At 37.0% G+C, this 15,127-nt stretch overlaps 1 protein-coding gene across 1 annotated transcript; it reads right to left on the bottom strand.

Moving 5' to 3' along the window:
* Positions 1-4,251: 4,251 nt before the first annotated feature.
* On the bottom strand, positions 4,252-4,929 carry SMCO3 (single-pass membrane protein with coiled-coil domains 3). Its single transcript, XM_044677771.1, has one exon. The coding sequence runs from the start codon at positions 4,927-4,929 to the stop codon at positions 4,252-4,254; it is 678 nt and encodes a 225-aa protein (XP_044533706.1).
* Positions 4,930-15,127: the final 10,198 nt, after the last annotated feature.

The raw sequence follows: 15,127 nt of genomic DNA, 5'->3' as shown, positions 1-15,127 counted from the left end.
ATCTAACAGAGCCAACCCTCTAATGAACTTCTGAAGTCAAATTGGTGGCCTTGTTGACCCACACAGATGCTATGGCTCTAAAACCCTTTCAGTTTAGTAGAGACTTCTGGCCTTTTTCTCTGTGGTTGGAAGATTCCATTTCCTTCTCTTAAGGTGTCTTATGTTACTGAACATCCGTGGTATGTGCCAGATTAATTCCAACTCAAGTCTAACTGACTTTTTTGGTTCTGGCCAAGTCACAGGTCCATTTTACAGCAATTTAGGCATCTGAAAAATGTCAATACTACGGGGCATCATGGACATGAATACAAAAAACAGTACCTTATTCTTAAGCACCTTAGCTAATATACTGGAGTCGTATAACATGTTGACAAAAGCAAATAAAGAATATATAGGAAATAAATACAAAATGAATGGGAGAAGGTAGCAGTAAGAGGAGGATTTTAAGGGGATAAAGATACAGTCAATGAAAATACACAAGGACAAGAAGTTGAGTGTTTATAGGGAACAGCAAGTGAGAACCAAGTTTGCCTGGAAGATAAAGTGTATGGGGATGGGGAGAGGAGGTTAATTTGTAACCAGACTGGAAAGGTAGTCCAGACACAGACTGTACGGGCTTTAAATCCAAAAGAAAGTTTGTATTTTGTCCCAGAAGTAATGGGGAGCTACCAGCTCTTCTTATAACACCCATGAGAGGTAGGGTTTATATAGTGCTTAAGGTTTGCCAAACATCTTAAAAATTTTATCTCATGTAATCCTTAAAAATGACCTTGTGAAACTAGGTGCTATTTTCCTCATTTTTACAGATAAGGAAACAGATTAAGAGACATTTGTGTGATTTGTCCAGAGTAACACAGGTAGAAAACTTACAAGGTGGCAACTAAATTAAAGTTTTTCTGATTCCCCTATTTACTTGTAAAGGTTAAATTTAGTGGTTGGACTTAAATTATATGAAATAACATGGCTGCCTAACTTATTTTATCTCAAGTCAGAAGTTTATTTACCAAATTAGAGGGGAAACAATAAAGTAGAGAAATGTGAGAGTGGTTAGAGAAAATATCTATACTATATTCAGCCAGGAGGGCTGGTACTGAGTAACTATGACCTCCTCCAAGATATAAAGTAGTCTCTTAGGAAATTAGGAAGGGAGCCAGCCCTTTTCACTCACCCAAGGAAGTAGTTCAGGGGTCAGAATATAAGCTGAAGCCACTATTCACTCTGAAGTCTCCAGTGAAGTTCCCTTGAAGACTATCTCTAGGGGACACTCTCCACGAGATTCAACTTCATGAGACTGCCCCAGCTAAAGGATTTTGTGGCTTTTATGGTGGTTTCCTATTCTTGCCCCTTTTCACAGGGGCCAATCACAGTTTCCAAATTGTCCAGCATTACCCAGGGGCAGTGTCTATAGGATTGACTTCTCATTGCTAAAGGTGTTAACTCTCTTCCTAGGATTCACACATTTCTGAGTGTGTGAACTCTTAAAAGAATTCAAAAGTTCCTGGCTGTTTGAGTTAGAAAAAAGGGTGGAGCTCTCCAAGCATTTTACTGGCTTCTCACCTAGCACTAAGTAGGGTGTGTGAATTCACTAAGTGCTTTGCTAGCTCCTCCACCTAGTCCAAGCTTGTACTTAAGTTTGTGTTAGCCAAAGTGTTAGCTCCAACTAGGCAGAGAATAAAGGATTCCCTCTCACAAGTGTAAACTCAGAATAGACAAAGAGAACCAAGAATTTCCTTTCACACACTACTCCAATTTCGCTAACTTCTTGAGCAGGAAATTAAGATGTTATATGCTTTAGGAATATCAATTTGGCAACTGTGTAGAGGATGGATGGATAGGAGCATGGGGAGACTATATGTAGGAAGGCAACAATTAGGAGGTTGTTGTTATTAATAGATTAGATGAGTGATGTTGAGGGCCAGGACTATTTCTCTTGTAACGTGAATAAAGAGAATTGATTGAAGAGAATTTGAGGACTTATCGAGGAGACTAGGTGACTGATTGTATATATGAGAAATGGTAAACAGTAAAAGATAATAGATTCCTAGGCTTTAAATCTGACTTAATGGAAGAGCGGTGGTACCTTTGACAGAAATAGGGAAATTATAATGGGTGAGAGAGGATTGTAGAGAGAAAGATAGCAGCTTTATTTGGATACTTGGGGATTGAGATGCCTATAGGATATCTAAGTGGAGGTGTCCTGCTGGCAACATGAAAAGGAATTTCAGGAGAGAGATTAAGGCTATGTAAATTTGGGAGTCAAATATATAGAGCCGGATCACTTTTTCATTTATGTTTTGTGGGCAAAGGTTATATTGAAAACTGATTAAGAGGAAATGCTGAAACCTGGAAAAGCATGAAGTGCTACACAGATGTCAAGTGATGACTTTCAGCCTGTTGCTTAGCTGAGAACCTCAAGGCCTCTATGAGGTCATTGTTTCATCCTGCTGCTCATTATTCATCTTACTATATAGTCTCTCTACCTCACTAGAAGCACCCTTGCTTCTTCCCTTTCATTTCTCTCTTTTCCTCTCTCTACCATTTCTCTCTTTCTCTCCCCCCCCCTTCCCTCCCCCTTTAACCATGAAATCTAGAGGTAAGGATATTTAGAATAGATGATTTTAAACTAAATTCTGAACACTTCCAGTATACTTAAGTGTTTTATATACCTATAACTTCCAGTTTATAAGGTTAATTATGAATCCAACCATCCTCTTAACTCTGAATAAACATTTTTAAGTGTTGATGACTATATATTAGTATATAGTCATGTTAAATATTAATATTAATGAGACTATATAATATTAATGACTATATAATACTATTAATAACTATATAATACTATTAATAACTATATAACAATTACCCTTTCATTATTAATGACTATATAATAATTAATATTAATGACTATATAATAATTACCTTGTCTTTGTAAATTTTTCTTTTTGATTTGGTTCTAGTTTAATTTTTGAGTTTCCTAGAAGAATAATAACCATCTTATAAAGCTCCTAAACCCAGGTAAGTAACTTTCCTAACTATTTTTCTAAATTTTGGAGGTAAAATTGTATTTAGTGAATAACAGATGCATATTGTAGTAGAGAGAAAATGATGAAGTAATACATTTTAAAGTGGAAGTCATCTCATCTTTAGCTTTTTAATAATGAATATTTTATTTTGGGATGTTTTGTCTTCATGTGAGCAAAACATTCAAACTTATATTCTGACATCAATAGTAAAACTACTTTTTAACCCCAAGAAACTGGAATGAAGCAATGTTAAAAATTAGGTACTTGTAGCAGGCTTAGTAGGAAATAACAACATAGGTCTGCAGAGGAAATAGATTTTTAACCATAGGCCACCATCATACCACCTACATTCCTAGAAAACTGGAGAAGCAGCACCCAAGGGCCACTTACATTAATGACAGTAGCTTTTAAAAAATTATGTATTCTATGCAGTTCAAAGCATTACTTGAATATACTGTATATATATTTTTTTTGCTTCAGGGAACTTGGGACATTCTTTTCATTGTGACACAGCAAATCAGTGAATAATGGGGATTTGGAAATAGAACCTTGGTATCCCTAACTAAAGCTCACTATTCTACCCAAATTATAGGATCTTTCTGTGATATTTATATTGAGAATTTTGTAATTAGTAGAAATTATTTAAGATCACTACTTAATTTCACTTCCATTCACATCTAGCACTCAAACCTTTTCATTCACTTTCTACTTTCCGAGTATGGTACTTAACTTAATGTTCCTTAACTAAGACCCAGAATTTAGTGAAGTATAAGTATTAGAGATCTAAATGATCCCTGAAACTCTTGGCATATAGCTGCATTTCTCCAGGGCATTTAGCTAAATGAGGGGAGTAGAAGAGACAAAAAGAGAGGTCTTTGCCTAGTACTTTATAATAGCAATGCTGATCTGGTGGAGCAGTTTGGAAGAGTAGTTAATGAAGCTCTGAGGTATACTCTTTGCCTTTCATATTTGAGATCTCCCTTGAGATCATTATGAGCTCAGGCAGACAGAGGGCTGATCTAGTGATGGTTTTAGAAGCAAGTTTCTGAGTCAGGAGGTACTTTGCCCCTTGTACCTCTGAATCACACCCCTTATCCATGACAACAACAGCCAATCTCCAATTCTGCCGCACCTGAAGCTGAAAATGTGTGGGAAATCAATATAATCTGAGAAATAAGGCTGAAATAGAAGCAACAGAAACTGCAGTTGGTAGTAAAGTACAGACTTGTCATTTCAGTTGGTTTTTCAAAGTCTTGGTGACCTCCTTAATAACATGATGGTATTTTTCTGAGGCAGATTTAAACTCTACCAGGTGTTCTTCATAGCTTCTAATTGCTGCTTGAAGCTGATTTCTCTCCACTGCTCCTAGTATGGCATGGAGGATCATATCTAGTCCAAATCTGAGAACAGCAACCCCGATACCACCAAGCAGAGATGCACCAATTTGGGCCAACACAGTGACCAATTTGTTAATGACAACAGTTGCAACATTGGAGCAGATGAGTTTTACAGCTACTGTACTGGCAGTAGAAGTGGCTTCACCCAGGATGACTGAAATAACTTTCTGAACAATTGCAATTTTATCTATTTCCCTTTCTCTGATATCCTGAAGTTTTCTATACAATGTTGGCTCCAATTGTTCTTTTAGCACATCATCAACCCTTTGTACTTCCTTTTGGATCTTCTTCATGGCTTTTATGATGATGTCACAATTTTCCCTTATGGTGCCATTCCTTTTCATTTCTATGGAATCCAGCCTGCAGGCCAAGTGTGTATTCAGAACCTTGTTCAGTTCATTGGTAGCATCAAAGCTGTCTGATAAGCAATCAAGCAGTTGCTGGTGTAGGTTGTTTAGCTCCTGTCTCCTCTTTGAGTTCTCTGGGTAGAAAAAATCACTTTGAGCCATCTTCCAAATGGATCTCTGACAAAGAAAAGTTTAATGTTTTCTAAATCTTAATAAAGTATTAATATTTCAGTGTCCTGAACTAGGAAATATTTTATTTCATGCTTAGCAAAGCAACATTACTCTTTGAAAGATTGCTTTAATAATTTATATGGCATAAGAACACATAGAATAGCGTGTGGGATGTATAACATAAACTAGCATATTACATAAAATTTATTCATAATTCTTGTAGAGGGCAGGGACTGCTTAAGAGGAAATAATCTCAAAAACATCAAATTTAGGAAAAGAAATACAAAGGTCAAAGAGATGTACATCTGATATTATCTCTGGTTCTCTCCCTGTACTTTTTCTTGTGTGTATTCATTCAAGCAGCCACACGTTTCACACGTAGTTTAACTGAGGTAAATATCATAGAGAGATTACTAGCTATGTAGTGAGCATTAAGTCTCTTTAATGTAGCCATGCTGTACTATTGATTCATTCTGAGTTTGCATTCCATATTTTTTTTTTCATGCTAAACATTGTCTGGCCACACTTCCCTTTCTTAAACTTGTGGAGCTGATTCTTTTTTTTTAAAGCCAAGTCCAGGATTTTGCATCTCTTTTAAATTTATTTTTACTAGATTTAGCCCTGTATTCTAACCTAATCATTTGATATTTATTGTAGTTGAATGTCCCAAATTTGGGAGCTACATCTGAGCCTGGGGTTGAGGGAAGTGGTGTGAAACTGCTGCCTTCAAACCATCTAATTTCTTCTGAATAATAATAATAATAATAATAATAATAATAAAGTGCAGTATCGTGTAAAAAACGAGTCAGAAAGGCATGACGGAAGTTCTGCCATCTATTTTTCTTTAGGTAGCAGCACAGGGAACATTCCAAGGCTCTTGAAGTGTCTGACTATTTTAATTTATTATTGAACACTTATGAATGTGGTGACACTAGAATACTAGGGTAGCTTCCTTGCATCATCCCTATTCCAAAGAGTAGTTTCATGCCTTCTAGGCAGAGGGAGAGCACCTTCTCTGTTTGCCTGGGGCTTTTCTACACTCTTTTTCTTTTTGCTGCCCTCCACGGACCATTCTGATGTGGATCAGATGACATATCTATAGGTGAGGAGGGTAAAAATAGAGAAATAAGTCTGAGGATAGGACTGAGATATTCCCACCTCCAGCTTAGATTGTTTTTTTTAAAACATTAGGAAAAAGTTGAGGCAATGTAGGTTCAAAGGTCTGGAGAGGAGTCAGAACAAATCCCTAGTGGGTGCAGGGAAGGGATCTGTTCTTGCTTGGCAGAGTGGTCCCTACTGTTGCCATCCCTTTTCTCCTACCATCATTTATAGGAATTTCATAAAGGAATAGCCATGTCTCCTGGTGAATGAATGAGGTGGCAGCAAAAGGTTTGGGCAGTTTTAAAAAATAAAACAGACATAAAATTAGTTGAACATAGTTGATTGTTTTTCAAAAGAAAACAAAGAAGCCCCTTAATGGAAAGTTATATTCAGAATTAAAAATATATCTTCAAAGGGTATATTGCAAGGTTAAATACCTCATTATTTATTCTTATCAGGATGGCAAGGCATATTACTTGATAAATTATTTAGGATAAAATATATACTACACTAATATATATGATAAACTGCAAATTCCATTAAGGGGAAATATAAATATAAATGTATATTTTATATAAGCAATAACATTCTATACAAATGTTAATTAAGGAAACAATAGTAGTACCATGTCATGGATAAAGTTAAAGCAGTTTTAGCCTAATTAACAGTGTAATAAGGAAGGTCTAAGCCTTCCTAGACTTGGGCTATACTATTTCACTGAATGCCTAGAGAAAGAGAATAAATACAGGTGTGGCTCTTTGTGATCTTTACTTGGTTGAAAATTCTGAAACTGTATCTATCCAAACTAGTTTGATCTTGTGTCTTCTTTGAAGCTGGAAAAAAAAAAAAGAAAGGAAGAATGGTCCATTTGGCTCTTAGTCGGCTACCTGAATAATAAATATTCGGTACCAAATCATGAATTTCAGAGAATCCATCTAAACTTTAGTCATGGTGTCCTCCATGTCCAGGGGATGCTCAAAAACATTGTGACATTGATTATGATGTAGTATTTTAAATGACCACTGACAAAGGAAGTATTGAAGATATATGTTTTCCCTGAAGGGAAAGTACAGGAAAAAAAAAGCTTAATTTTCCCCTTACAAACTTTTACCTGCTGCCACTTGGATATTTTCATGCAAGTCATGAAGTGTTTTTTGAATGAGGAAAAGTAAAAACTTTTTTGAAAGTAGTTTAGAAATAGAAAATATTTATTTTCAGATTTATATGGCTAGGCCTGAAGGGAACCACTCAAAGGAGTCACTAAAATAGGCCTGTAGTTCTTTGTATTTTGCTAGTCATTTTCAATATATTTTCATGTTTTTGGCTTCCAGTTTTCAAATTTATATTTAGTAATATTAGTAATGAAAAATGTTTTTGTTTTTGTTTTGTGCTCAGAAGAAACTATATACACCTACCTGAATACTTAGGGGAAAGTTTCTTTTGAATCCAGAAAAAAAGGAAAATTATTTTTGCTACCATTAGCAATTACCTTCTGAAGAATCAACTAAAGAATAAGAAAGTAGTCATGATGAACTCAGCTGGGGTCACAGAGTCAGACACAACTGAACAACAAAATCACACCTTTCCCAAGAAAATTCTCTGACTCTTCTTTTCTACTCAGGAGATAATTGTATTCCCCAACCAGCCCTCACATTACTTTGCCTTGTAATTCTTTATTGAATTCTTTAATTGTAAGAGATCTGTTCCACACTTCCTCTGTCAATTAATTTAAGGTAATCAACATAAGGTAGTGGTAGAATTTTAAATGTGTAAACAAGTATGGTTTACACCAGTGGTTCTCAAACTTTTTTGGCCTACCGCCCCCTTTCCAGAAAAAAATATTACTTAGCGCCCGGGGAAATTAATTTTTTTTAAATTTTAATAGCAATTAATAGGAAAGATAAATGTACCTGTGGCCATCACTGTCTCCCTGGATTGCTGCAGCACCCACCAGGGGGTGGTGGCGCCCACTTTAAGAATCACTGGTTTACACCTTGTGGTTCCTTATAAGATACAAATCTTTGATTGAAGCTAACAAGATGACTGCTACTCAGGGACTTTAAATAGCAGAGGGATTTTAGCAGTTATTCCAACAGCAAAGCAGTCAAATTTTAGGATTTCCCAGGTCCAGGAATGCCTTGAAGAATTAGGGTTAGACCTTTAGACCTGTACCAGAGGACAGTAAAGGGTCAGAGGCTGAGGAGAGAGCCCAGAGAGTGTGTTATGCTCCCCTTCCACCTACTCCTAGGTTACCTCAGGTTCATTCTTTTGGAGAGACTGAACTAGTAAGAAATAATGTATGAAATTTAGAACAGAGACATTGCCTCACCAAGGACAAATAGGTACCCAGAAAGATGCAGGGAGATGTTACTTGAGGAAAGGTAAATAGCTTCAATGCCGTATAGTTAGAAATTCTTGTAACCTTTGGACTCCATCTCCCAGAATTCTTTCCTCATCCCAAAATTCCTTTTCCCTTTTCATTTACATGTGTCTTTGTGTTTTATTCTTTATGTAGTTCTGTAACTCCTCCCTTGGGGTCTCTCTTTTTTCTACATGAGCAGCTGGGCAAGCTGGCTTTTTTTTTTTTACTCTAGCTTTTTATATGTTAGTTATTAATAAAATCTTATTAAATATAATACTTAGAATATTGGATATTAATTTTAATCTTAACAATTCATATAACCCCTTGAACCAAGAAACAATATTGGTCCTTAAGAAAGGTCTTGTTAGAACTAGAAGTTATGAGTTTACCCTTTGGTCACACATATTTTCTATACATACACTTACTACTATCATACTCTTAAGTTGAAGGTTACTCTTTCCTGGGTACTGGCTGATTATACTTATAGGAGAGTGCACCCCAGGATTGGGAGGTGGAGAACACACATCTATGGGACCTATTGAGCTATGGCACTAGAAACCTCAGACAATCAAGGTTATCCCTGGAGTCCTGAGGGAAGTATGAAGCAACCATCTTCTGGGGACTAGCCCCAATATAAGTGGGAATTGGGAAAGTGGCCCAAAAGGGGTGCTACCTACACCATATAATATATCAGTGCTTTTTGTGTTGATGCTTTTTCCCTCTACTACACTATAATATCTGTAAGGAAGGAAGGAAATAGATATTAAGTGGCTACTATGTACCAGGCGCTGTGCTGATTACTATACAAGTATCTCATTTGATCCTCACAATAATCTTGGGAAAAGTAGATGCTGTTATTATCCTCATTTTAAAATTGAGCAAATGGAGGTAGAGAGAGTTTAAGCAACTTACCTGGGTTACATAGCCAATAAGTTTTGAACATAGGTCTTCTGGATCTAGACCCAGAACCATATTCACTGTGCCACCTCGCTGCTTCCAATCCTCTTTCTATATATTCTCTGTAAGGGTAAAAACTTTTATCTCAGCTATGTTTCTTCCCCTACTTGAGAGCATAGTGCTGTCAAGTGTATGAAGAGAGCGTTAATGTTTGGCATTTTGGTTACAAAATGCTGATGAATAACATGAATAAAGGCACAGACATTGTTTGTAAGGAGCTAGGTAGCTGTCTTCTTTAGAGTATGAGGAGAGCTTCTGTATAAATTGCATTCTCTAGCTCATTACCAATCCATTTGGACAAAATAATCTTGTTTATTTGGCTTTGGCAACGTACAAGGAGAAATGCTAGATCACTTCAACTTTATACATTAAGTAGCACAATAATTACAAATTGCAGGGAGAATTCTGCATTTCCCTATCCTTGTGACAAGTCTGGGAGGTTGCCCAAGGGGGTCTTTATGTATATTCATACTAGTCTGAGACTATAGAGAATCAAGGTCATTACATTTTATTAGCCACATATATATATATAGATTGAAGCTATGGGCAAACCCTTCAGACAATCTTCAACTTGATAGTGGTCTCATGATTGATTTTAGAATTTATGCTTTTTTGAAGAACCTCCATGTTCCAGATAACAAAATTTGCATTTTAGTCATCATAAGCATGCATGGAATGCTTATAAATATTTATGAAATGGGGATAATAATTCTTATACTCCTTTCAGAGGGTTGTGAGGAAAGTATTCCTCATAAGCCTTAGTGTGCTAAATAAACAATTATTATTAGACAATGGTATATTTAGAAAAGTGATCAGTAACATACATACTACCTTCCTCAAGGAGCCTAAAATCAATTTAGAGATACACAGCATGTTTAAACATACAACATACAAGGGAGATACAAGAACCTAATGTAGTACCAAAGGAATATTAGATGGTCCTGATGATTAAAAATTATAGTACATAGAAACATTCTTGTCTAACTGACACACATTCACACAATGGCTTTCCTTTATAATTCTAAGTTATATAAATTTGTTTTTTAAAATCTAACTTTAATTCTACTACTTAGAACAACAGAATTTACTTTCTTCCTATCCCAGAGGCTTCTGTGGAATCTGGAGAAGCCAAGCACCCCAGGGCCCCATAATTATGTAATTAAATTGTCCTTAAATGAATTGATATGCTTTGCCAAATTCTACCCTATGATGGATAGTGCTATACAGTGAGATTTCAGCAGCATTAGAATTGCCTACCTGTCTGTACTTCTGAGTTGTGTAGTCCCAGTGAATGTTTAAGAGAGTTGAGGGGAATGTTTTTTCATCTAGTTGTTTCTGGAATGTGATGACACAGGTTTATTGTGTTTGTTGGGCTCTGCTAGGTCCCACTGCCTGCCTTATTATGTCATTTTTGCATCTCTTAGTGTTTTCAAGCCTTCTTACCTATTAACCTAGCTATTTTAGAAAAATAAAGATCACAAGGCAAATAAACAAGTCTTCATTTGCTTTTCTAAACTTTGTGTTGTTGAAAAATATTGTAGTCTCGTCTGAAGCAAAATCCATAGATTAGGCTCACTGGCAAGGAACACAGACTTTCAAAATGATTTATTTATAGGGCTGTGGTTTGAAATTGGGGCATGTTTCCATATCTCAGGGCTAGTCTGAAAAGACCACTTTAATTGTTAACTTTGTGTCTCCTGTATAAGTACTTCACATCCTTAAATCATTGTTTCTTTGTCATGCTACTATATATCTACTTTATAGAGGTTATATTATATAGAGAAGTCAGAGTTATAGGTTTAACTATATTACATGTAGAAATCAGTTATAGATTTAATTTTCTGTATTGCATAACTGCAAGCTTCACCCTCTAATCATAGCTAGTAAATAGCTGCTCTTGGTTATATTTAGAGTTAGGTAAAAGAGTACATTGATAAGTCCTTTTCAATGATAATTATGATGGCGATTGGGCCAATTACTTGGACCAATGTTTTATAGGGCAGAATCTTCAGGAGAAATTTAGATGGGATTAATACTCATTCAAACCTAGGAATCTGTCAATTCAATCAATCAACAAAGATATAAAGCCCTTACTATGTGCCACACATTGGAATAAAGGTTGGGGGAAACAGACACAAAAGTCAAATAATCCCTCTCTTACATTATTGCAGAATATATACAAAATAAATTCAAGGTAGTTTGGAGAGGAAGGGAGAGGTACAAGCAGAAAAATCTTTGTGTAGAAGGTAATACTTGAGCCGAATCTTGAAGAAAACTATGGATTTTTAAAGAGGCAAGAAGTGAAAAAAGGACAGTAAATTCAAAGGCATGGGCATGGGAGGTGTGTAGTGACTTCTGTGAAGAACAAGTAGGCCACCAGAATGTCTGGACCGCAGAGTATATATAGGACAGGAATAATGTATAAGTAAACTAGAAAGGCGGAAAGGTACTGACTTTGAAGAACTAGTCAAGTTCCCTGTAATCCTTCAATCACTTAGGTTAGGCTTTAATGGTCCTCATTGCTCTACTTCCCCTTATCAGGTCCCATTTGCCTTACCAAAATAGTATTCTGCTTGGTCCAAGTGTGACAATCCAAAGGACAGAATCTTAAATAAAAATAGATTAGGAAAGGTGAAAGAAGTGAATATTTTCTTTTTTGTTTTTATATCTTCAGCTCCTAGTATACTGGCTTACTCATACTAGGCATGGAAATTCTAGTGTGGGATAGGCTGCCTTGAGTGGCAATTTGTACACTACCTTCCAATTGTTTCCTTGAACAAATTTAGAAGCCATTTTTGGCATTGAAAGCTCTTGAATGAAGACCCTAATCCAGAATACCTTTCTTCCTCTTTTCTAAAATGATTATTTTGATTATTCTACCCAATTCTTCTACTCAGTAGGATTGATTCTATCTATCTCTATCTATCTATCTATCTATCTATCTATCTATCTATCTATCTATCTATCTATCTATCTATCTATCTATCTATCTATCCTATCTATCTATCTATCTATCTATCTATCTATCTATCTATCTATCTATCTATCTATCTATCTATCTATCTCCTTCTATCTATTTCTGAACAGGTTAGTTTTATATACTGGTTTATGTTTCTTCACATATGTCTCATTTATTTTTATGGGTTTGGGCTATCTTCTCTTCTTAGATTATAAAGCCTTTTAGGACAGGATCAACATTGAACACAGCATTTCTTTGTATCTCCCAACAGATGACCACCCTCCCAACCATTCCACACACTGGATTCATTAATGTTTTCTTTTACTTATATTTTTTCTTCACAGTGAGATTCTCCTCTGCTCCCAAAAGACATTATAAAAATGACAAGAGACTTTTGAGAACATCTTCTAAACCTCCTTCATGTTATAGATGAAGAAAATGAAACCCATTATGGAGGCTGTATTGTACAGTATAGTATAGGGCAGTGATGGGCAAACTTTTTAAAGAGGGGGCAAAAGCAAAGGAAATGCTCACCTGTCATTTTGTTTCTAAGGCAACTCTTTCGAAGTTTCATTGTATTGTATCCTACTCATTGTATTCATCATATTAGGAATAATGTCCTGCAGTGGGATAGAACATTTCAGGGGGCCATAGTTTGCCCATCACTGGTATAGGGGAAGAAATAGAGGATTTGAAATCAGAACAAATCTCTGATATTTAGGTCAGTTATTTAACACCCCTCTGGGCCTCAGTTTTCACATTTATGCAGATAGATAAAATAATCTCTAAGGCTTCTTCTAGCTCTAAAACTTCTCTAATGTGAGGTGACTTGTTCAATGTCACATTACTAGTTAGCAATAAAACCAGGATTGGAATTCACATTCCATGAGCAGAACAGAGTTTGGTGTTTTGTATGTTAATCATACGAGACATCTTCAAACTAAAGGGAGGTATAAGACTACTTTTAGTTTACTTTGTTAGGCGTTAACTATGTGATCAAGAATTACAATAAGTCTATATAGAGTTGACATACCTACAACTTACAGTACCTTAGAGACAATTATTTTTTTTCTTCCCATACTTTGATTTTCTTCACTTTGGTTTCCTGATTTGTTTTGCAGTGCTTCTACTTCATTCTTGGAAGAATGTCATTAATGTCAGAGGCTGATAAAGACAGATTATGCCAGTGCAGTAACACTTTTTACACTAGCCTACAAAAGCTTAATACTTCCATAAATACCTTCATTGGATTACTCACCAACTGTTTGGGCTGCCCAGTACCTTGTGTACCTTGTATCAATGTGAATGAATGTGGAACTGTTAAGGATTACTTTGAAACCGTAGCATGTTACTTGAAGAAGGTCCAGGGTGACATAGAATTAAAAGACAGAGCCAGATGTTGTGATCCTTGTGCCAGGATTGATCCATGTCAATATGCCAAGACAACAACAGCCATGTCTTCTGTGGAAGGTCCCTGTGGAAAAAGTACTAAAATGTTATGTGAGTCAACTAAAATTGCTGACTGCAACCCTTGCAGCCCCTGCAGCCCGTGCAACCCCTGCAACCCGTGCAACCCCTGCAGCCCGTGCAACCCCTGCAATCCCTGCAACCCCTGCAATCCTTGCAATCCTTGCAGTCCCTGCAATCCCTGCAATCCCTGCAATCCCTGCAATCCTTGCAATCCTTGCAATCCTTGCAATCCTTGCAACCCCTGCAATCCCTGCAATCCCTGCAACCCCTGCAATCCCTGCAACCCCTGCAACCCCTGCAACCCCTGCAACCCCTGCAACCCTTGCAGCCCTTGCAGCCCCTGCGGGCCCTGTGTTCCCTGTGGCCCCTGCGGCCCACTTGTTTGTATGCTGAAAAACGTCAACTTTTTTGAGAGTATGGAAACTGCTCTTTGTCAGCTGATGAAGTCCTCAATCATGGAACTCCGACTAACAGATCTCCGTAAAACTACCTGTGAAGCAGGACCTGTCCGAGCAATTTGTTGTTCACCTTGTCCACCACCTTGTCCACCACCTTGTCCACCATCACCTATGGACATCCTAGAAAAACTGAGCAAGCTGATAGAATGTCCACCTCCCTGCCCACCCCCCTGTCCACCCTCCTGTTCACCTCCCTGTCTATCTCCTTGTCTATCCCCTTGTTTACCTCCCTGCCTACCATCTTGTCTATCCCCCTGTCTACCTCCTTGTCTGCCTTCTTGTCTATCCCCCTGTCCACCTCCCTGCCCTCCCTGCCCTCCCTGCCCTCCCTGCCCACCCCCCTGCCCCTGTCCACCATCACTTGCTGATCATCTCCAAGAAATTTGCAAGACTATGGAACCTGTTGCAATGTTGATGCAACAAGTCATTAAGAATATGGAAGCCAATCTGGACGCACTAAAATTATGCTAGTAGCTCCATAATTAGTTAGTAGTGGAACTGCAGAGGAGAGATGTTTTGTTTAATAGAAGAGCAGTTCTAATCCCACCCATGATTCCTCACCGTAAAGAAGCTAGGAAGTTCATTTATCTGTTAGAAACGAGGCACTGAGGAGCTTTAAGTTCAGGAGCAATAGGCCTATGATTTAATTTGAAGTATGAATCTAGGGAACTATCAAACAGCAAGTCATTTACTTCTCTTCTTGCTTGTTTAAAACTCAAAATAAATTTCCTTTGGTGTGGCATCTGCTTAACAAAATAAAAAAAATTTCAAAAGACCAAACACTATTGCTATATTTGACAATTTTTCTGAGCACTAGATGGTTCTCTTAGAGCAAAACTAAAATTTTTGGCTTTTCAACTTTGAGATGATTTACATTATAGA

The sequence above is a fragment of the Gracilinanus agilis genome, chromosome 5, assembly GCF_016433145.1.
Source record: "Gracilinanus agilis isolate LMUSP501 chromosome 5, AgileGrace, whole genome shotgun sequence".
Taxonomy (NCBI): domain Eukaryota; kingdom Metazoa; phylum Chordata; class Mammalia; order Didelphimorphia; family Didelphidae; genus Gracilinanus; species Gracilinanus agilis.
The sequence above is the reverse complement of the archived record's forward strand: the minus strand, read 5'-3'. Positions and strand labels throughout refer to the sequence as shown.